Source organism: Symphalangus syndactylus, chromosome 5 (genome assembly GCF_028878055.3).
Source record: "Symphalangus syndactylus isolate Jambi chromosome 5, NHGRI_mSymSyn1-v2.1_pri, whole genome shotgun sequence".
Taxonomy (NCBI): domain Eukaryota; kingdom Metazoa; phylum Chordata; class Mammalia; order Primates; family Hylobatidae; genus Symphalangus; species Symphalangus syndactylus.
The window spans coordinates 15,545,995-15,568,462 of NC_072427.2; the positions used below are offsets into that span (position 1 = coordinate 15,545,995).

The following is a 22,468-nucleotide window of genomic DNA, read 5'->3' on the forward strand; positions in this document are numbered from 1 at the left end:
GGAGGCGGAGGTTGCCGTGAGCGGAGATTGTGCCACTGCACTCCATCCTGGACAAGGCAAGACTCTGTCTCAAAAAAACAAACAGTGAGGCCTCAGTGCCACAGCTCTGTGGTAAAGGGCTGCTGCTTGCTTTAAAAGTTGGGCCATTTCCAAATTATGCATGCACAAGAATCACCTGGGAGCTTGTTAAAAATGCAAATTCTTTGGCCTCTGCTCCCAGAGACCAGTTCAAAGGTTACACCCAGGAATCTGCCTTTATCCCCCTGTGCACTGAAGTCAGCTTTTGTTTCTTGCTCCTATCTCCTATTACACAGCAGTCTCAGGGCAGCTGTGGCTCTGCCCTACACATCTGCACTGCAGCCTCCAGGCTGAAGGAGAAGCTCTAGTCAGACCAGAAACCTGTACTTTCAACAGCAGTTCTGGTGATTCTGAATCATACCTTGAGCCATGCTGCCTTATGTTTTTTTTTTTTTAAAAGACAGAGTCTCACTCTGTCACCCAGGCTGGAGTGCAATGGAGCAATCTTGGCTCACAGCAACCTCTGCCTCCCAGATTCAAGCGATTCTCCTGCCTCAGCCTACCGAGTAGCTGGGATTACAGGCGCACACCACCACGCCCGGCTAATTTTTGTATTTTTTTTGGTAGAGATGGGGTTTTGCCGTGTTGTCCAGGCTGGTCTCCAACTCCTGAGCTCAGGTGATCCACCCACCTTGGCCTCCCAAGGTGCTGGGATTACAGTCATGAGCCACCACCGGACTGCCTTAAGTCATTTTAAAGGCTAGTAAATAGAATTAAGCATTCGTTTCTGTCAGACAAATAATTTCATTGCACATCGGAGGCCTCCAAAGATAGTATCCTTTATTCTGCTAATTTTCTAGGCGTTCACAGATTCCCCTCCTATTGTTTGATTACAAATTCTACTAGCAAATGACACCTGCCACAGTGGAACTGCTTAGCATCCTTTACTAATAGGATTATAGCTCACATTTGTGGAGCTCTCGTATATACCAGGCACCATGCTAAGCAGTTCACAATGATAATCCTATTTCTTCTGCTATGATATAAATGGGGTTCCACTGTGTGGCCTAATACGGGCAGCAACAACTCTGACGACCTGGAAGAACTCAGCCCTCTCACTCTTGTCTTTAGATGGCTGCTTGGCAGGCCCCAGTGACTTTCTCTAAGGACCCTGAAGCAAGCTTTTCTCCTAAAGTAATTGTACTCGTTGATTTTTTTATGTGCTGCAAATATTTTCTTCCATATCTGTCATTTGTGTTTTAACCTCGATGTTTTCCATCACACAGAGACTTTCGATATTTTTTGGTTGCAAAATCTGCTTATCTTTTCCCTTATTATATCTTTTAAGTCTCATGTTAAAGTTTAGAAAAGACCGTCCCACATCAGAGGTACAAAAATTTTTGAGTAATTTTGTAGTAGATCTTCCCTCTGGAACTAATTTGTATGGACACTGTGAGGTAGAGATCTAACTTCGTGGTTTTTTTATTTTTTATTTTTTTAGCTGTGTCACCCAGGCTGGAGTGCAGTGGCATGATCTAAGCTCACTGCAACCTCCGCCTCCCAGGTTCATGTGATTCTCCTGCCTCAGCCTCCTAAGTAGCTGGGATTACAGGCGCGTGCCACCATGCCTGGCTAGTTTTTGTATTTTTAGTAGATACAGGGTTTCGCCATCTTGGCCAGGCTGGTCTCGAACTCCTGACCTCAAGTGATCCACCCGCCTTGGCCACCCAAAGTGCTGGGATTACAGGCGTGAGCCATCGCACCCGACCGAGATCTAGCTTTGATAGCTAGTTGTCTAAAAGTACTGTTTATTAAATAATCCACCTTTTTCCCCACTTAAAACATCCCTCTTACCATATACTAAATTCCTGTAGCCCTGGGTCTGTTTCTGGACTCTCCCGTCTGTCTGAGCCCCTCCAGGTCACACTGAGTGAGGTAATGGTGGCGTGAGAATCCTCTGGGAATCTGGCAGGACGTGTACCTTTCCCCCCTCAGCAGTCCACCCCCCAACTCATTATCATCGTTCAGAGTGGTCTTAGTGTTCTCACACATTCACTCTCCCAAATGCACTTTAGAACTGTCAATTCCAAAGTATCAATCTCATTGGAATTACACTGAATTTATCAGCTGATTTGGGGAAAACCAGTATGTAGACAGGAACATGATGTGTATCATTGGGCTGACTTACAGAGTACTCTTAACAGGTCTTCACTGGATTCTTAGGTTTTACAGGTAGGCAGTTTTATTGTCTACAAATAATGACAATTATAATTCTTCCTTATTTTCCTCATCTGGCTTGTTGCAGGGGTTAGTAGTGCCGGGACACTGCTGAATAATAGCATGCCTTTGGTTAGTTTCTGACTCTAATGGGAATGCCTGTGGTGTCTGACTCTTTAGAATGCCGTAACTGTTGGTTTCTCAAACAGACCTTTATCTAGATTAGCGTGTTTCTTTCCAGACTTAATTTACTAAGAGTTTTAATAAGGGATGGATTTTAAATCTTACCAGATACCTTTTCAGCATCTATAGAGCTATCATAAATTTTTCCCTATTAACTGAAGCTGAAATGAAGGCTCCTGCACAGCCATACTGTCTCTTCATATACTCCACATGCCCCTAGTCCCCTGTGCCAGGAACTGAATACCTCTGCAGGATAGACTAAAGGCGAGGCTTCAAGGTCTGCCTGCTAGGTGTGGTGCTGAATGCCTTCTCAAGCTGCCCAAGCACATGGGGTCTTGGAGGCTTTCCTTTCCAGAGAAAGAAAGTAGGACCAATCCCCACTCCCTGCCATAATAAGAAAGAGCTCTTGGGGACAGCAGTGTACAGAGCATAGAAGCCAAAGAGGAGTCAGGCAGGGCGGAGGACCCCATGCCCCTGCCACCATCCCACAAATCAGTACATAGGCCAAGTACCCAGTTTGCCAGGGGTCTTGCTACCTGAAGTGACCTATGACCTCTGACCATGACAATCTCTAGCGAGTCCTTCCTGCCATTCTGCAGCCTCTTAGCCAATGCATGCAGGCCAGGCGGCACTTACAGCAAAGCCACCACAGAAAGCAGTGAGGCCTTCGGACTCCTAGGAGAAATAGTGATTCCTTCTACTGCTCCATCCCCACTGCTAACTCTGGGTCCCCATCCCTGTCCTCCCAGAATCACTCTGATCCTGCTCATCACACCAGGACATGGAGTCTCTACATAACCACAGGATTCCCCTAGAGCCGGCTGTTACCACAGTGACCCTGATGCTGGGCTGTTACCCACTTAGCCTCCCTTACCTCTTCTGTCTGCTTCCACTTCTTCTATATCCCTGTTTGGAAAAAGGATGGGTGCCTGAGCCTGTGCCCAGCTGGGTGTCCGCTCACAACCCAAAGCAGAGCCTGGCACTGCCCACTCTGACCAAGGGCCTTCTCTCCCTGATCTCACTAGCATCTGCCCTATTTACCCATCACTGGGTTTGTGGGTTGCCCCCAAAACACAGCAGCAGCAATAAACAGAAAATGAGGGCAGAGCCCAATGTGTCACAGTTCTGGGAGGCAGATCGGGATGGGATACCCGTGTGGCTTGTCCAATGATCTTCATGTTAAGAGGCAGTCTCTGTGAATGAACTTCCTCTTCAGGCCACAAGAAGCCCTAACCCAAGCGGAGGCGAAAGGTAGCGATCTCCATGGGCTCCAAATAGACGTCAGTGCTGTTGGACGGGGAGGCCAGAGGGTACAGTAATGTCAAGGAGGTTGGCTGAAGGAATACCACGTCCAGGCCATGGAAAAGGCTCCCCAGGGCTACCTGTGGAGAGAAGAGAAGGTGCAGGGTTGTGCTGGGTGCCAAGACACTAAAGAACGTGGCTGTTCATCTACAATTTGTTACCTCTTTAAGAATCTCAGCCAGGTGCAGTGGCTCACACCTGTAATCCCAGCACTTTGGGAGGCCAAGGTGGGTGGATCACCTGAGGTGAGGAGTTCAAGACCAGCCTGGCCAACATGGCAAAACCCCATCTCTACTAATAATATAAAAATTAGCTGGGCATGGGGGCAGGTGCCTGTAATCCCAGCTACTCGGGAGGCTGAGGCAGGAGGATCGCTTGAACCAGGAGGCAGGGGTTGCAGTGAGCCGAGATCATGCCACTGCACTCCAGTTCCAGCTGGCCCCTCTCAGCAACACCACGCCTTCTTACACATGAGTGTGCATCCAGTCTCACGGGCTTGCTGAGATTTGCTCAACCCTAAAGCCTGCCTACAGATCTCCAGGTAAGAACCGTTTCACTGGGCTGTGAGCTCTGTGAGAACAGTGACCATGTCTTGGTTCACTTCTGAAACACTGGAGCCCAGCAGAGGACCTGGCACCTGGGGACATTTATCAGTGCCAGCTGCTAAGAGCTTTTACAAAGTAACAACGGGATGGGGTTCTGGTTTTCTATTTCTGGTCTTTTCCACTTTGCTTGATAGAGGTCCCTGCTCAGGGAACAAAAGTTCTCAAGCGATCTACCTTGTCTGAAACTCCCCCTGCCAGGCCTCCGGAGCTCTGAAAATATGTCTACAGCTTCCCCCCTTCTCTCCAGAAAGCCCTGGAGTGACACTTTCTTCTCCCAGCCTGTCACCGAATCTCAGCCCAGTCTTACCAAGCTCACGCCTGCCATTCCCAGGTGCTCTGTTTGCCCACCCTACTCACCTTGCCTTGGCTTGTGGTGCAGTTGAAGCCCAAGTTCTTGGCCTCCAGGCCGCAGTCAAAACCCTTGCGGTGTAAGATGAGTGCAGTCTCCGCCGAGGGCAGGGTGTCCTCCTGGATGACAGACAGTGCCCAGGGAAGTGGGCGCAGGGCTTTCAGAGATCGGAGATGTAGCAGCGCCTCTGCCCAGAGGCAGTGCTGGCACAGGGAGGCATGTGGGTAAGGAAAGGCCAGAACCTGGTCCTGGAGGTTTGGAGCCGAATACCTGCTAAGGGGTCTGGACCTCATCCTGGAGGCTAAGGAAGGAGCTGAGCAGGGAGGGACACCATCAGAACTCTGCTCTCAGCATGTCACGCTGAGGGACACTCACCTCAGCCTGGAGCGTACGTAGGTTGAGCAGGTGGAAGTCACAGGGCAGTGAGGAAGCCAGAGGATGAAATGAGCGCAGACCAGGGCCTGGGAGCTGTGTCCTGGCTACAGGCAGAGCGAGTGCCGGGGTGTTCAGGTACACGGAGGTCAGGTGGCTGAGAAGGGATGGGTAGCTGGTAGAGTGGCTATCTCGGACCTGCAAGGTTGACCCGAGATATTGGTGAGGGACCAAAGCCAGGCTGGGGGGAGAGGATGAGGCAGGATAAAAGCACACCCAGGTCAGTTCCTTTGGAAAGAGCTTTCCTGGTGCGCCTGGACTCAAGGGCATGCCTGGCTCCAGGCGAGGTTCCGCTAACCCTTCAAGTGTGGACATTTGCCATCTCACCTAACTCAGAGGGCTATTTCACTAAGCCGTTTCTTATCTACTTTTTAGTTCCTTGCTCACATAACACTATCATGAGCAACACACTCCCATCAGCCATGTCTCCCCTCACACATGGATCCACAGTGCAGGGAGGATGGCAGACAGGCAGACGCAGGCCTCACCATGGAGCACGGGCCTCCAATCTAGAGTGCTCCGGGTAATCCTGTGGCTTCACAGTGACACCACATCCACAGTGCCAGCCTGGCTCTCAGGCCCAGCGCTGCAGGGGCTCTGCCAGCAGGGCTACTCCTTAGCAGCTCACGTGGACGTCAGACTCACAGGCCTGGGCTGAATATTCTGGACTTCTGTCCCTGGCATCCCCCTTCTTCCAAGCACCCAGCATCTCTCACTTCCCTCTGCATTCCCAGGTAATGCTAAACCCTCTTCCGTCTCACCTGGGCAGTGTCCTCATAGCCACCGGCAACTTCTCCAGCCTCTGGCCTAGTTCAAGCAGCCAGCATGTCCTGCCTGAACAGCCTCCCACTGTCACCCTCCTCCAGTCTCCCTTCCCACAGATCCAACCTGCTCCACACTGTCAGCGTGACATGCTGAGAGCAGAGTTCTGACAGTGTCCCTCCTTGCTCAGCTCTTTCCTTAGCCTGGACCTTTCCTAGCCAGGATAAGGTCCAGATCCCTTAGCAGGCACTCAAGGTGCTCTGCCGTCTGCCCTGATCTCCCCCCAGCACTCTAGCCCAGCACCAGCCAAGAGGGCATTCTGCAAGGATGGAAATATCCGACACCGCATGGTCTAATACGGCAGCCACTTAGCCACTTGTGGCCACTGAGTACTTGAAGTGTGGTCAGTAGGAATAAGAAAGCAAGTTTTTTTACTTGATTTAGTTGTAATTTAAATAGCCATATAGGGCTGCTGACCACCGTACTGGACAGCGTAGCTCCAGCGTAACTAAGGAACTCACTGCTGTTCCCCAGCCTGCTGTCTTTCCTGCCTCCTACCCTGTGCCCTGGTTCATATCTTCAAATCACACCCCCGTTCATCAAAGCCACACCTGGGTGACACCTCCTTGACCTCGATCTCCTCAGCCCACATTATTACCTTGCTCCTCAGCATCAGTGAGACAAAGCCCTTTTCTACCTTGCATTTTCACACACATGGCTTCTCTGCCACCCCTACTCACGAGTAAACTCCTGGGAGAGGCAGCACTGTCTGCACTTATGTCCCTCTGGATCCTCACAGTAAAGCAGGTGCTCAATATCTATCTGATGCACGAGTGACTGGGCGGCGGGCTCTGTCACCTGGGCTCCGGCGCAGCTACACCTTGCTCGTACTAGTTCCCCACTCCCCGAGCCGACCCTTACCTCTCGGTTACCGCTCCTGCTGCTGTGAAAGATCAAGCCCCTAAACATGGCTGCCAGTTTGGAGAAAAAGTCAGGCTGGTGGGGCAAAGAAAGCCATGAGATGAGCGGGGTTGGAGCACAGGCTTAGAGAATGCTGGGACAGGGCAGAGGAGGGCAGCACAGAGGAAAGTGGGAGACGAACATGAGGGGCACAGGTGACAGAGCGCTGCTGGGAGAGGAAGGTGCCAGGCTGCGTGAGATGGGACACAAAACGCCAGACTGCCTCCCCCCGCCCCAGGAATTCAGCCCTACTCTCTCTCCCTTGCCCACCTCCAGCTACGCTCCTTGAGCCCTAGGCTGGACCCCCCGGCCACCCCCAGGGACTAGCCAGACCTGGCTCCCTGGGCGTCAGCCCCAGATGTTACCTCACTGCCCACGGTTCGCCGCTCTAGCAGGAGGCGGAAACGGTTGCAGGTTCTCTTGTTGTCCTTGAGCCCTTGGCCTAGGCCCCGGTTGTCATCCTGCATCAGCCGCCGGTCCAAGATCACCTCCAGCTGGCCTGGGGAAGCAAACAGTGAGTGCTGGCCTGCCCCCACCCCCAAGCAGACACTGACCTTTCAAAGGAGAATCCCAGCCACAGGCCCTGACAGAAAAACCCAGCTCAAGAGACAGAAGCTGAGTCACTCAGGAGAGGTCACGGGTTCCCACAGCTGGGAGGGAACCTGATGAGGGGCTGGTCCTGTGCCCTTATTTTGCAGATGAGGAAGCATGAGGCCCAGAAAGGGGCAGGCTGGCCCTGGCAGTTTACCCCCATGCTCTGGGACTCAGCAGTAGGGGCCCAGGCAGGAAACCGAATCTGGACGGGTTACATACAACAAAATAAACCAGAAACGAAAAACTTAGATCAACAGCCATCGGTAGTGTTGCTGCATACCTCCGTAATCTGGGGCAGGTTTGCTCAGGTTGGGCAGGTTTTGTTGTGACTAAAACACAGGCTCTCCTGCCCTTGTTCTACACTGGACAGCCAGACAGCCCCAGCAGGTCAGACTCAAGCTCTGACTGCCTGTGTGTTAAAAGTAGGGCTCTGGAAAGGACAGCCAGATGGCAAGTCAGGCAGAGGCTCATATTAAGTGTCATCTGGGGTTGCCCTGGGAAAAAGATAGGGCAGGTGACCACCTTTGCTTTATTTTCTAGAGTATGCTTGGAGCAGGGGCTCGGTGCATGGCTGATGTGTTGGGGACAGAGGCCCCAGGGTGTGCAGGTGTTGGAGGTGGGTGCAGCTGTTCTTGTACAAGATCTCGAGGGAAACCACACCAGCTGCCCCCACAGTCCACTGGGACAGATGGCCCTGTTCTCCCTTTCACCTCTCCAGTCCTTACTGACTTGTGTAGTTGCTCAGTCTTTTAACCCAGAACAATCACAGAAAGATGTCCGAAAACCCTAAAATGGATCCCTTGTATAGAAGACAGTCATTTTTTCAAACACCATATCCCAGAGGGGTAGAGGAGAAAATCCAGTCAGGGATATTGGGCTGCAGTTAGGAGTCATGACACAGATGGACCAGGGGCTGCTCCTGGCAGAGAAAGGCACACTCCTCCCAGCAGGGAGTCAGGCCCCTGCACTTGCCAGCCATCGGGCCACGCCTAGCCTTGACTGGGTGCTCTCGGCTCAGCCCTTCACAAGGGCTCTTCCCAGAGACAGATCTCAAGGGCCTCAGATGCCACCAAGTGCAAACTGTTCATTTTGCCCTGAGGATATGGGGGCCACACAGAACTGCCAGCGCGACCAGCTGCCCGGGTCTGACTCCAGGCCAGTGCTCCCCATGCCCGTTTTGATTCTTAAGAATGTCAGTCTTGGCCGGGTGTGGTGGCTAACACCTATAATCCCAGCAGTTTGGGAGACCGAGGCAGGCAGACCACAAGATCAGGAGTTCCAGACCAGCCTGGCCAACATGGTGAAACCCCATCTCTACTAAAAATACAAAAATTAGCTGGGCATGGTGGCAGGCGCCTGTAATCCCAGCTACTCAGGAGGCTGAGGCAAGAGAATCGCTTCAAACTGGAAGGTGGAGGTTGCAGTCAGCGGAGATTGCGCCACTGCACTCCAGCCTGGGCGAAAGAGTGAAACTCCATCTCAAAACAAAAAACAAAAAAAAGAACGTCAGTCTCTTTTAATGATCACTAGTAGGAAAACAATATGTAATTTTCTCATTTCCTTAATATTTCATAACACTGAGTGTACTTTACAAGCTGTCCCTACTCTCATCCCCACCCAGAAGAGGGTTGCACACCTCAGCTGAGAATCACTGTTCAATACCCTGATGCTTCTTGCCTTGTTTTTCAGACTGGGTCTTGCTCTGTCACCAGGCTGTAGTGCAGTGGCACAATCTTGGCTTACTGCAGCCTCCAACTCCCGGGCTCAAGCAATTCTCCCATCTGTCTCCTGAGTAGCTGGGACTACAGGCACGTGCCACCAAATCCAGCTAATTTTTAAATTTTTTTGTAGAGCTTGGGTCTCGCTTTGTTGCCCAGGCTGGTCTCAAACTCCTGGCCTTCTGCCTTGGCCTCCCAACAGTGCTGGGATTACAGGAGTGAACCACTGTGCCTAGCTTTGCTTTTTGACATTTTTTTCTTTCTTTGGCCCCAAGAGTTGTAACCCTGACGGTTCTTCAAGGGATCCAGTAGGACACTCCACCCAGTTGCCTACACTGCTGCCGCCACCAGGGGACGGGGACAGCAGGTGCCTGCCTCCTGTGCCAAGAGCTCTGAATGGCTCGCCCCCTCTCCAAGCATGGAGGTGATGCAGTCCAGAAAGAGGCAAGGGAGGCCACCAGAGCGGGGAGCCCTTGAGGGTGGGGACGGTCTTCTTTTTGTCTGATACCCTCTACAGAACTCCTGGGCCCTACTCACCATCTTTGAGGCTAGAGACACCCAGGGCCTGGGCAGTGTGCAGCGTGAGGCGCTTCTGTGCATCCTGGATATAGGCCATGACTGGCATGGGGTAGAAGTTGGCCTGGAGAGGGAGCTTCTTCAGATACCGTCGGGGCTGCACCTGTGGGGGCAAGGCCAGCAGATCAAGGGCACCCGGGCACCACGTGGGCCCAAGCGGTCCCTAGACTGAAGGAGTCCCTGATCACTCTCGCTTCTCATTCATCTTTCTCCATCAGGGCAGATCATCCCCCAGGGCCTGTGACAGGGGCAAAAGCAGAGTCCAAGTTCTACTCTGTGGGGTCTCCGAGACCCAGGCCCAGGAGTCACCTGAAAGCCATTGAGGTCTGTGAAGAAGATACCCTGGCTGTCGATGTCTGTATGGATGCGCAGGGCCAGCTCCTTGTTGACGTAGTCCCGGATGTCCACCAGGGATGATATATCCAGAGACAGCCCCTCCACCCCTGGGCACAGGAACAAAGTGGGGGCATGGAGAAGTGTGAGGCTGAACCACAGCTAAGAGGCTGGGCTGGGGGATCACAGCCGAGCTGGGGAGAGGCTCTGTCCAACCTCCCAAGAAATTCCCAGGGCATTTCTGGATGACTTTTTCTCCAAGAGAATGGAGCACCCCTGTCTCAAATGATACGGAACAGAGGTATGAACAGAGAAGCAGCAGAAGGAAGAATACGCCACAGTTGTGGAGCCCACACCTCCTTCCGGACCCTTCCTCATGCGCAGGGCTCACCTGGCAGATTGTAAAGCCGAACCGCCTGGTGAATGTGCTCGTAGTACGCAACCACCTCTGAGAAGAAAGGGCCTTCAGTGACACGCAGCACGGGGGGCTCCTTGGGGACGTAGGGCTAGGGAAAGAGCAGAGTGCTGTTGAAACTACAGCACAGAGGGCAAGGCAGGAAGGTGCCAGCCCAGGGCTGGGCAAGAGAGCACCTATTCCCAGATACCCCTGGGCTGAACAAGAAAGACAAGGCCCCTGGCAGGCAGCAATAAATCTGTGGGAAGGCCTGTGCCCCCTCCTGCCCTCCCCGCTAGTGAGGCCTCCCGGGGCCTGCCAGGTTGTTCAGGGCATCTTTAGGGTACCTTGGCCTCGGCATCGGGCAGGAAGAGGTAGGCCCCGCTCTTGTCTTTGGACGTACGGGTGCCATAGACAAGGACCTGCATGTCCACCTGCTGCTCCTGCTCCTCATCCACCCTTCGGATGCTCTGCCAAAAAACACAGCCCTGACCCCTGGCCCCACACCAGCATGTCAGGCCTGCCTCCTGGGAGGACATGGACTAGCTTCCCCAAGGAGCCATGCCCTGCTTCCCCATGCTGTCAGGCTGGAGCTGAGATGGCCCAGGCCCGGGTCCACTGTGGGTCAGGTGCAGAATGCTCGCAGGGCTGGGAGGCTGCTCTGCACAGTGCCACCACCACACACGTCCTACTCTAGTCCCTGGCCCTTTACCTTGAGGAGCCCAGTAAGGCCTGAGAACCAGACCTGCATGTAGCGGTTGCTGAGGGCGAAGTCACTGGTGCCAGAGTCAATGACACGGAGAGGGAACGCTTCATGCCTGCTGACGGACAGCTGCCGGCCGTGCAGGTAGACACGCACAGAGGAGGGCAGCGTGCGGTGCCCATCCAGGCCCAGCTGCAGCTGCAGCACGCCCAGGCCCAGGGCTGGCAGGCGGACAGGCACAGACACCTGTGGGCATAGGAGGGGTGAGGAAGTGGGGGCACGGCTTTCGCCACAGGGGTGCTGGGGCATTCGCTTACTAACAGAGGGCTTGAGCAAGTCCCTGCACCCGCTGGGGCCTCTGCCCCTCCTCCAAAGTGGAGGTGATATGATTTGCCCTTTCTTCCTCATCAGACTTTATGATTCTCAAGTGATATTTGAAAAAGTATGAAGTGGTAACCACACATTAAGCTTTCAATAAACATTGAATGACTGAATGACTGAATGATGGGGCATTATAACTGCTATTTTTACCATTACTATTACCATACCAACCTTCCCCTTCTTTTCAAGGACACACTCAAATCCCAAGAGTGCCTGTCCTCTGGACAACCCCCTCCCCAGGACACCTGTCCTCAGCCTGGAGAGTAGCAGGGCCACAAGCAGGAGGGTGTGAGGCTGGCATCGCCGGGTGGGGAGGGGCCCACGATGGGCAGAGGGCCAGGCCCACCTGACGAGCCCGCACCTCACCTGGTAGACGTCAGGGACCGCCTCGGTGGCAGAGCTCCAGTGTGCGCTGATCTGCACGGCCAGGGGCTGACCCTCCTCTGAAAGGACGCGCACGCGGGGCGAGTTGACCAGCAGGGACACCATGCTGAATCGCTCCTGTTCCAGTGGGTTGAATAGCACCACAAACCTGTGCATAGAAGGTGGGCTGACCCAGGAGGCTGCTGCTTCTGGCCAGGGCAAGCGCCCTGCACTGGTTCAGCACATGCCAGGGCAGAGGGGCCTGAGAGCCAGGGAATGGCTCTGCCTCTCTGCACCTGGCGTAGTCCAGGTTACCTGGGCGAGGAATCCAGTTGGATCACCGTGCGCTCTGGGAGGGCATCGTGACTTAAGCGAGTGTCATCCTGGAATTCAGTGGGCCAGAAGGGAAGAACCATTATGGGCTCAGCCTCCTCCCACCCCGCCTGTCCCAGGTGTGGACCAGCAGCTGCGCTGGGCACAGAACTCATCTGGATGGGGAAGGAAAAAGAGGAGCAGCACCCCCATCCAGCAGCTCTTGGGATGGGACCTGCACACACCAGAGGGTCCCCATGCAGACCCCGGAGGGGCTCACCACTTGGAGGAAGGGCGCCTCAGGGTCAAAGTGGTAGGTCTCCTTGTCCCCCAGCACCAGATAGTGGGCTGCATGAATGATGACCTGCTTCAGGTTGACAAGGGAGCGCAGAAGCCTGTGGGTGGCGCAGGCGAGGGAAGGAGAGATGACCATAGGCAAGCTGTCTGCCTTGTCAGCAGGGCAAGCCCTAGGCCGGCCTACCCCCTGACCACCCAGTGTCCTTTCTTTGGGACAGCGAGCAGGGGAGCTGACAAGGAAAAAGAGAAGGCTCCCACCTGACCCCATAGTCCACCACCACAGCCTCCTTGGCCGTGCCAGTGATGGCATCGTGATGCTGGAAGAGCCCCAGCGTGCGCCGAGCTTCCGTCAGGAGGGTGAAGTCAGACAGTGGGTACCGGCCAGCCAGGCCAGAGCGGCGAGCGTGAGCTGCAGCCAGGCTGTACAGAACCTCTGCCCCCCTGCCCAGAGACAGAAGTTAGCTGCCAGCCTGCACCACTAGCCAGGGCCCACCCACACTCTGCCAGTCCAGCCTCCTGTCTTTCCACCCCTTCTCTACCTGCCCTGGCCTCTGGGTCTATCTATTCCCTTCTGAGCCGATCCAGCCCCTCCTTAAACCCCAAAGGCTGACTCTCCCCCTCCAGCCTGGAAGCGGGGACAGGGTCTCACCGCAGGTGGGCTTCCAGGACTCGGTCTAAGCTCTTGTAGAAGGGCCGGGAAGTATAATAGCCTGTCCAGTAATGATCCTCCCGGTCCGCATAGGAGAAGAAATCCCCGCTCAGCACAGGAAACCCTGGAGGCCGGGCCCCTGGCTCCACCCCTGTCCTCTTGTACAGGGCATCAAAATAGTCAGAAAGAGTGCCAAACTGGGCCTGTGGGAACCCCAAAAACCCACTCCCATCAGTTCTAGAGCCTCTTGGAAATTGTGGCCACAGTGCTGCAGCTGGGGGTGAGGCAGGGGCTCTGGCCTCAGAAGCAGGAACTGTACATCCTGCCATTCTAGACTTAACAGAAGTAGGGGAGCCTGGGAATTAATTCTGACATAAAAGGGGCACCTTCGGCTGGGCACGGTGGCTTACGCCTGTAATCCCAGCACTTTGGGAGGCCGAGGCGGGTGGATCACGAGGTCAGGAGATCGAGACCATCCTGGCTAACACAGTGAAACCCCATCTCTACTAAAACTACAAAAAATTAGCTGGGCGTGGTGGTGGGCACCTGTAGTCCCAGCTACTCAGGAGGCTGAGGCAGGAGAATGGCGTGAACCCGGGAGGCGGAGCTGGCAGTGAGCCGAGATCGCACCACCGAACTCCAGCCTGGGCAACAGAGCGAGACTCCATCTCAAAAAAAAAAAAAAGGGGGGGCACCTTGCCCGAGTTGGGAACCCAGGGCACGGTCTCACAGGAAGGGATGGGCTGCAGCACTGTGAGGCCCCCTCCCCAGCCAGGTGCCCCTCACACCTGCACATGGAGGTTAGGCCTGCTGTTGAAGAAGTCAAAGAGCCGCTGGTAGTTGAAGAACTGGGCATCCCACTCCTGGGGCTTGTCATATCGGAAGTCATCTCCAAGAGGCACCAGGAGGACGTTGCTTCGGAAGAGCCGGGACTTCTTCCGGTATTGGTCCAGGAGCAGGGCTGCCCTGGGGCAGGAAAAAAACATGGGCCCAACATGAAGTCTCATTAGTAAAAGAGCACCACGCACAGCCATCCCGCCAGCAAGCCCCTAGAAGACATCCCATCCATCAAGGAGTGGTTCAGCGCAAACGAACACCTCCTGCACGTGAATCCCAGCCCCAGGGGAATCCAGTGTTCTCTGGGCAGTTCTGACAGCTGGCATGTTGTTTTTTACGCTAGGCTGTTGAGATCTTTTGGGATCCTGGTTCTGACACTCCCGCCTCATTTTGCCCACCAGTTAGCGATGCAGCACCAAAGTTAAGGGTCTGGACCCCGGAGCCACATCACACCAGCTCCACAAGTACTACCTGAGTGACCGTGGGCAAGTAACCTCTCTGAGCCTCCATTTCTAGCAAAATAAGGATAACATCAGTAGGTACCCATATAATGTTATGAGAATTAAAATGGATTGAATGGTCCGAGCGCAGTGGCTCACACCTGTAATCCCAGCACTTTGGGAGACCGGGGCAGACAGATCACCTGAGGTCAGGAATTCAAGACCAGCCTGGCCAATATGGTGAAACCCTGTCTCTACTAAAAATACAAAAATTAGCCGGGTGTGGTGGCGCACACCTGTAATCTCAGCTACTCAGGAGGCTGAGGCAGGATAATCATTTGAACCCAGGAGACGGAGGTTGCGGTGAGCTGAAATCGCACCACTGCACTCCAGCCTGGGTGACAGACTCCATCTCAAAAAAAAAAAAAATTAAAATTAAATAAATAAAATAAAATCAATGAATGAATATTTGTTAAACACTTAGAATAGTGCCTGGTACATAATGGGAACTATATACAAACATTTATTTTCTTTTCATCCAAATTATTGGCAAAATCAGTAGAAAAACAGCCCTGTGGCACATCAGCAGAAGCCCTTTCCTACTTTAACTGGCATGTTATAAATATCACAGTCCAAAAAGTCAACTAATCTACTTAGCGGCGCTGGCCCAGCTTGTACTTTTGTACTTCGTTCTCATGAGAGGATTCCTCAAATACCACTTTCCACTAACTAACTTATCAGTCTAGTAAGCCTTTCAAAGGAGAAAACGATTACCTTTCAGAGCCTGTTCTTGTAAACCTAGGCCAGCATCACTGATCACAACTGCTGCTTTAAGAAAAGTCATGCCTTCATAGCCCTAGATTCTTGCCTGGAATCGGCATTTAGACTTCTGGAAACAAAAGACCACTTTATTTCCCTTTTGGTCACATGTTTCAACTCTTGGACATCAGGGAGAAATCAGAGCATTGCAACATAAAAACCAATCCAACTTGTTGTATTCTTAAGGTTCTGACTAAATTGTCGTTTGGATCAACTCTTACCTAACACTTTTCCCCCAGGCCTGATTTCAGCAAGAGTGATATCTTTAGGGGTCCCTAAATTCTCTCAAAAGGGACAGGTCTGTTTTCTCAGAGGCTGGAGGCTATCTCGTGGGACTGAATGTGGATCTGAACAGGATTCTCGTGGTTGACTTAAAGCCAAGTCAGAACCCTGGCACTAAATGAAGGCACATGAGCCTGAAGTTTGTAAGATACATCTAACCTGGGAATCATTCACCTCTAAGTTGTCAGCTGGCCCTGGCAGTTTGTTAGGGCATCAAAAAGTACTCATGTGAGAAAATGAAAGCATTCTGCGAAAGGTGGTTGCTAGAGCCATTCCAGTTTTTCAGGAGACTTAGTAAGGAGCTGCTGCCGCAGACGCTGCGAGCCTCAACTCACCACCTGAGCCCACCCTCCATGTGGCACGGCCCAGACCAGAGCCAGGCCTCCTGATTCCTCTGTGAAGTGAAAGGGCTGGAAGCAGATACCTCTCTGCCACATTGGCCTCTGTGATGGCCCGGGGTGGCACCTTCCAAGGGCAGTTGATGCGCCCACCAGGCAGGCGTTTGAAATCAAATTGGCAGCAGATCTTGGGATCCGGGCCGCAGGTATGGGGGACGTCATAGCTGTAGAAGGGCATCATGTGACAGAATATGTCTGTGCTGGAGTCCGAGTCTGCAGAAGACACACCACGTGGTCACCAGCAGGCAGCCTCTGGACGTCAGGAGGGCAAGGATCTGCTCAGGCTAAAGGCAGCCCTGATAGACCGTGAGGCTGTAACTGGACCTAGGGCTGGAGAGAGTGTGTAGGCCAGGGAGAAAGACATGAGGGGCTCCTTCAGGGGACAGGCACACAGGGCACGCTGAAACCCTTGGGACAGCAGGCCCTGCAGAGGCCAGAGGTCAACGTGACCCTCCCCTAACCAGAGGGTGCGACCATTTCTGGCAGTCCATACCAGTGCCTGCAGGTCTGCTCTGAAGAACAGTGGGGGTCTTAGTTCTGATATCCCTGCTATTCCCCAGTGAAGACTATGCTGCAGTGACCCCCTCTACCCTACCTGGCCTTACCCCATGTCTGCCTCCACATGAACTCTAGGCTGTGGGTGGCAGCAAAGTGCTTCTTGATGGCATAGTGCACTCTCTGAATCAGCATGCTGGTGAGGTTGGCACGGCGCAGCAGGTAAGGCATGGTGGAGCTGTATCCAAAGGGGTCCACTGCCCAGCCAGAGCGGGGGGTTGCACCTGGGTAGGGCATGGATGCCAGAGAGGCCCTGAATACACCTCAGGGGCTGGCCTCTCAGCCTCCCAGTTGCTGGGACCCCAGCTCTTGTCCTGGTAGTGAGTGGACAGATGACATCACACCAGGCCCACATGGTGGGATCTGCCTAGAAAGGAACCACCCCCTGTCGATCCCTGTGCCTCACAGCCCCCTGCCATATCACTGCGGGCCCAGCCCAGGGCGCAGACCCCCATGCCTGGGCCTGGACTTACCAAGATTTCTCTCCAGCCACTGGTGTCCTTCAATGAGCTGGTCAATCAATGCAAAGTAGTGGGAATTGGCCTCATCCGGCATCACCCAGCCTCCTGTCGCAATCTCCAGCTGCCCGTTTCCCACCAGCCTATAGTTAAGGACTCACACTCAGGATGGAGCAGGACACTTTGCCCAGTCCTACCAACCAGAAAATGTCAGGGCCTGTGTACACTGGCCTCACTGAACCAGTTCTCCAAATCCCAGGACCAAGAGAACACACACTTTCCCTCCTTTTCTTGCAGCCAACCTCCAGGTTATCCTGGCCCCGTTTATCTCGGAACCTCTACCTGTTTTTGCCTTCCCACCCTCCAACATCACTCAACTCTTCCACAGCTCTCTGGGCCTCTCCCTGCCACCCTGGCACCCACAGCTTAAGGTAAGACCCGTCCACCCAGCCTGGGGCTCAGATGATGCCCTCCCACGCCTCCCCGCCTGGTACTGGCCTTCGGACTGCCGCTCTCTTTTGGGCATTGATGTTGTCCCACCACTTGGCGAAGAAGGAGACCTCTGCCCAGAGGAAGCGCCGCCGGGGGTCCTCCTGCAGCTTAGACACCATGCTATTGAGGATGTGTTGGGTCTGCTCTGTGTAGTACTTGTCAAAGGTCTTGATCCAGCCTAGGGAGCCAATGTGGGGTCCCCTGAGGATGCCACCATCTTCCTTGACGTCCCTCCCTTGTATTGGCCATCAGAAATCCCACTCCACACTCCAGCTCCCAGGAGTCTGCAGGGCCCTCACCTGGGTCATTGTGAGAGTGGGGCACCACAAACACCTGCAGGTCTTCAGCATCCCAGTCGTGCGGGTCGTAGGAGATGTCGAAGCCTTGCCTCCACACACCACCATCCACATTGTCAAACGGCAACTCCTCCGACACAGTGAGCATCTGCCAGGTGAATTGCAGCTCAGTACCCCAGTCATGGCCGCTGTACATCCCTACCAGCTCTGACTCTTACCTGCAGCTCTGGCTTCTGACCCCGGCCCCCCAAAGCAAACTGGCAGTCCTGGGGGGAGATGGAGAAGAAGCTGGGCCGGGGCTCTGGTGGCACCACCCAGGAGCCATTGACCGTGTAGTAGGGCAGCATGGCGGGCGGGCCCTCTGCGTTTGCTGTCAGCTCCAGCACGGAGTCCTTGATATGGCTGATAATCTCATGGTTCTCCTCCAAAAGCTGCTCCAGCTGCTCAATGCGGTTCTGCAGCACAGAAATTTGGCTCTGCCAAAAACCAAAAAGCAATCACACGCAGCTCCTTATGCCACAGGGAGGGTCTCTGCTTGGGGTCTACCAGCTGAGGCCTGACTACAGTTCTTCCCTCATCAGTCAACGCCAGACCATGAGCCTACAGGGATAGATGACACCGTTCAGATAAAGGGAGCTGTGCACATCACCACTGAAGACTACACTCCACTTGGGTTGGGAGAACCATCACTCTCTAGCTCAGGGATGGCAAAGATTTCCTTTCACCTCCCTATTCTCAACAATCGGCGTTGCCTATGCTGAGGATTTCAACGGGTCTTAATGGCAAAGAATGCTGCAATCAATTAGCAATGTCTGCCAAGAATTCAGGAGGGGCTGGGCATGGTGGCCCACACCTGTAATCCCAGCACTTTGGGAGGCTGAGGCGGGTGGATCAGCTAAGGTCAGGAGTTCAAGACCAGCCTGGCCAACATGGCGAAACCTCGTCTCTACTAAAAATACAAAAATTAGTCGGGCGTGGTGGAAAGCTCCTGTAGTCCCAGCTACTCGGGAGGCTGAGGCAGAAGAATCGCTTGAACCTGGGAGGCGGAGGTTGCAGTGAGCCAAGATTGCGCCACTGCACTCAAGGCTGGGCGACAGAGCAAGACTCTGTCTCAAAAAAAAAAAAAAAAAAAAAAAAAGAAAGAAAGAAAAGAAAAGAATTCAGGAGAACAGAGTGACAATACTCATTGCCATTGCCATTTTTTTCTTCCTTCCTTCTTTTCGCCATCACTGTTTTTAGCTGAGGGTTTCTACAAAACCTGACTATTGGGAAGGAAGGCTCCTGTCCTGTACTGACATTACCATCCAGTGGGGGGTGGGAGGCGCATACCCTGAGCCCAGGTGACTTGTATACAAAGAAATCAGCAACCAGGCACGACTCACCCGGGGGAAGTTCCCACCATTCTGGTGTCGGGTGGGATCGTGTTGCACTCGGTCCAGCATGAGGTAGAGCGAGAAGACTGCCACACAGAAGATGGCAGCCCCACATACTGTCACCTGCTTTTTCAGCTTCATACTGGCCTCCACACACACCTGGCAGGAAGGACACCATCTGTAGCTCCAGCATGCAAAATGCCCGTGGCAGTCTTTCCACCAAATGCCCCAGTGAGTTCCTGAGGGCTGTTCCAAAGGAACACCCATTTGCCTGGCTCCAAGTAGCACAAGTAGCACATCTGGGGCTGGCCCACCTGGTCCTGGTAGCAGCTCTGCCCCTAGCGTGGAGAGGACGCTCTCCTTTGGCTGGTGCTATGAAAAACGGGCCCAGGATAAGAGTCCCAGCTCTGACTGGAGTGCACCACACAAGCTCCTGATTACACAGCTTCCCTGCCTAGATAGGAGGTGCCTGTTCAGGCTCCTCGGCCATGTGCTTCTAGTTTCAGGTGAATAAGCTAGTCTCTATTTTGTTTGATTTAAAAGTTTAGCCAGAACCCAAAAAGACTGATAGGAAAGCCTTTCTCGGTGCCCTTTCAGGTCAAACTGGCACTCACCAGAAACAGTGCCTGGCATAATCCTTTCTCAGAAACACAGAATGAGTTTCTTTCTAATAAAGAAGAAAGATGCTTGTGTTTCTAGCATAAAGCAAGCCCTATGTGTTCTCCCTGTTTGTCTACTGTTTCCTGCAGTGAGAAATTTCCAGCCGCGGTTTGCAGAGCACTTAGGGGACCCCTAGGAAGCCTGCAGTGACGCCGAAGGCTCCCTGGGAAGGGAGAGACGGGGCCCAGTGCTTAGCTGCGAGGCAACTTCAGAGGACCCGTGCCCCCCGCCGCCACCGCCCTCGGGCCACCGCTTGCCTGCTCAGCAGGAGGGAGGACGCTAACTGCGGAGCCGAGCGTGGGCGGGACCGCGCTCCGGAGTCTGCTCCGCGGGCCCGGGGCCGAGGAGCTTCGTCGCCTCTGCGTTGTGCCCTACTTAGCGCGATCTGATTCTGCTCGGGAGCCTCCGGGCGATATTTTCAGCCCTTAGAGACTGGGTCCAGGCCAGTGTAGGTGGAGCTGGGCTAAGAGTTGGATCACAGAGGGCAGGCACCCGCCGCCGGGTCTCTGGCCGCCCGCCCGGCTCCCTCCCGACCCGCTTCGACTTCGTCGGCCCCGGGGACCGCAGAGACAGGCGCCAGGTCCGGGCCTCAGGCAGCCTCCAGCCCCTTCCTGGCCCCTCTGACGCCGCAGCGCCGCTCGCGCTCCCGCCGCCCGAGCCCGAGCCCGGCCTCTGTCCGAGCAGCCGGAGCCCTCCCGCGCGCGCACCCGGCCCGTTACCGTCAGCGCCCGGCCTCCGCGCCGCTCCGGGCCCAGTCGGCCGAGCTGCCGGCTGTCACGCGCCCGGGGGCGGCGGCCCGCGCGCAGGCAGCGACGCAGGCGAAGGCGGGCGCCCGCCCACCCGTAGCCGCCTGCTCCGCGCGCCGCAGCCGCGCTCCCGCTGGGCCCCGGGCCGCCGGCGCGCTCCGCTGCGCCCGCCCCGCGCGGGTCCGCCAGCCTCTGAGGCCGCCGGGCCCAGCAGCGTGCGGGGCGGGGACAGCCGCGCCGCCCGCCCCGGCCTGCGTGTGCCCAGCAGAGCTGACAGGAGCTCTGGCCGCCGCAGTCCCAGCCCGACGCCTCCCGGGCCCCGCTCCGCTGGGCTGCAGTGCGCAGCCGCACCAGCCCGGGCCGGGCCTGTCTAGCTCGGAACCTCAGGAGGGACGCGCGACTGAATTTTTTCGGAATCCTACTTGAGTAAGCGCATAATCGGGCAGTGGTCGAAACGCCCTCCTCCGTCTCGGCAGCCGCGTAGCCGGGTGCGTTCTCCGCGGCCTCACCCGGCTCCGGCCCAGGTAGCCTTAGGTTTCTGTCGGTGTGCCTCTCGGCAAAAGGGTGCTGCCTCCTGTTAGTACAGCGCATTCCTCTAGTCCCTTTCCTTTCCGTGCCTGCTCTGTTTCCTGCCAGCGAGTGAACAAGACACAGACTTTTCTTGGTTGTTTCCCTTTTACTGGGCATCTAGGTTGTTTACAGTTTTTCAGTGTAATCCATACTGCAATGAACATCTCCATGAATTCCACGTTTTTGTTCTTTTTAAGTTATATGTAACTTATGATCTGAATGTGACCCCCCAAATTCGTGTTGAAATCCTAATCCCTCAAGGTGATGATGGTATTAGGAGATGGGCCTTTGGGGGTGAACAGAGTTTGAAGGGAGAGCTCTCATGAATGGGATTAGTGCAGGTATCAAACGACCCCGAGATTCGGCCCCTTCAACCACGTGAGAACACAGCTAGAAGGCACTGTCTGTGCACCACAGGCAGGCCCTCACCCGACACTGAATCCGCTTGTGTCTTATCATGGACTTCCCAGCCTCCAGAACTGTGAGAAAATACATTTCTGTTGTTGATAAACTACCTACTTTATGGTATTTTGTCCTAACAGCTCAAACAGATTAAGACGTTATTTTATGATGAATTTGCAACAGTGAAGTTACCCAGGCAAAAGATAAGGACAGAGATGACTGATGACACTATCGCTCCCCCAAAAGACTGTACCAGTTTACACCATCAATAACAAACTGTTGGATATTGCTTAAACAATGTTTTAGTTGATTAATGAGACATATAATGCCATCTCATTTTTAAAAATTTTCCTTTAAGTTCTGGGATACATGTGCAGAACATGCAGGTTTGTTACATAGGTATACATGTGCCATGGTGGTTTGTTGCACCCATCAACCCATCATCTAGGTTTTAAGCCCCACATACAATAGGTGCTCTCCCTCACCTTGCCCCCAACCCCCGACAGGCCCCGGTGTGTGATGTTCCCCTCTCTGTGTCCATGTGTTTTCATTGTTAACTCCCACTTATTAGTGAGAACATGCGGTGTTTGGTTTTCTGTTCCTGTGTTAATTTGCTGAGAATGATCAATGCTATCTCTTATTTAACGACCATTTCTTTTTTTTTGAGACAATATCTCACTGTTTCCCAGGCTGGAGTGCAGTGGCACCATCTCAGCTCACTGCACCCTTGACCTCCCAGACTCAAGCCATCCTCCCACTTCAGCCTCTTGAGTAGCTGAGCGTTACAGGCATGTGCCACTACACCCAGCTAATTTTTTGATTTTTAAATAATTTTATTTTTATTTTTTGAGAAGGAGTTTCGTTCTTGTTGCCCAGGCTGGAGTGCAATGGCGCCATCTTGGCTCACTGCAACCTCCGCCTCCCAGGTTCAAGCGATTCTCCTGCCTCAGCCTCCCAAATAGCTGGGACTATAGCCACGTGCCACCATACCT

General features: G+C 54.1%; 1 protein-coding gene across 14 annotated transcripts; it reads right to left on the minus strand.

The window, feature by feature from the left end:
• Positions 1-837: 837 nt before the first annotated feature.
• MAN2A2 (mannosidase alpha class 2A member 2) lies at positions 838-21,145 on the minus strand. Of its 14 annotated transcripts, none has more exons than XM_055277171.2 (24): positions 20,927-21,145; positions 19,108-19,257; positions 17,944-18,201; positions 17,729-17,873; positions 17,436-17,607; positions 16,953-17,080; positions 16,530-16,703; positions 15,951-16,137; positions 13,937-14,114; positions 13,149-13,351; positions 12,758-12,940; positions 12,483-12,597; positions 12,206-12,273; positions 11,894-12,059; positions 11,156-11,392; positions 10,791-10,913; positions 10,441-10,555; positions 10,026-10,159; positions 9,678-9,819; positions 7,194-7,327; positions 6,790-6,864; positions 5,050-5,244; positions 4,683-4,793; positions 838-3,800 (listed from the first exon to the last, which is right to left on the minus strand). In XM_055277171.2, exons 2-24 carry the CDS (start codon positions 19,237-19,239, stop codon positions 3,648-3,650), a joined length of 3,528 nt encoding a protein of 1,175 aa, XP_055133146.2. In that variant the 5' UTR covers positions 19,240-19,257; positions 20,927-21,145; the 3' UTR covers positions 838-3,647. The 14 variants fall into 14 exon arrangements, with proteins under 14 accessions (XP_055133146.2, XP_063494591.1, XP_055133147.2 ...); XM_063638521.1 differs by having other exon boundaries at positions 17,944-18,180; positions 20,927-21,088; XM_055277172.2 differs by lacking the exon at positions 20,927-21,145 and adding an exon at positions 20,478-20,598 and having other exon boundaries at positions 17,944-18,180.
• Positions 21,146-22,468: the final 1,323 nt, after the last annotated feature.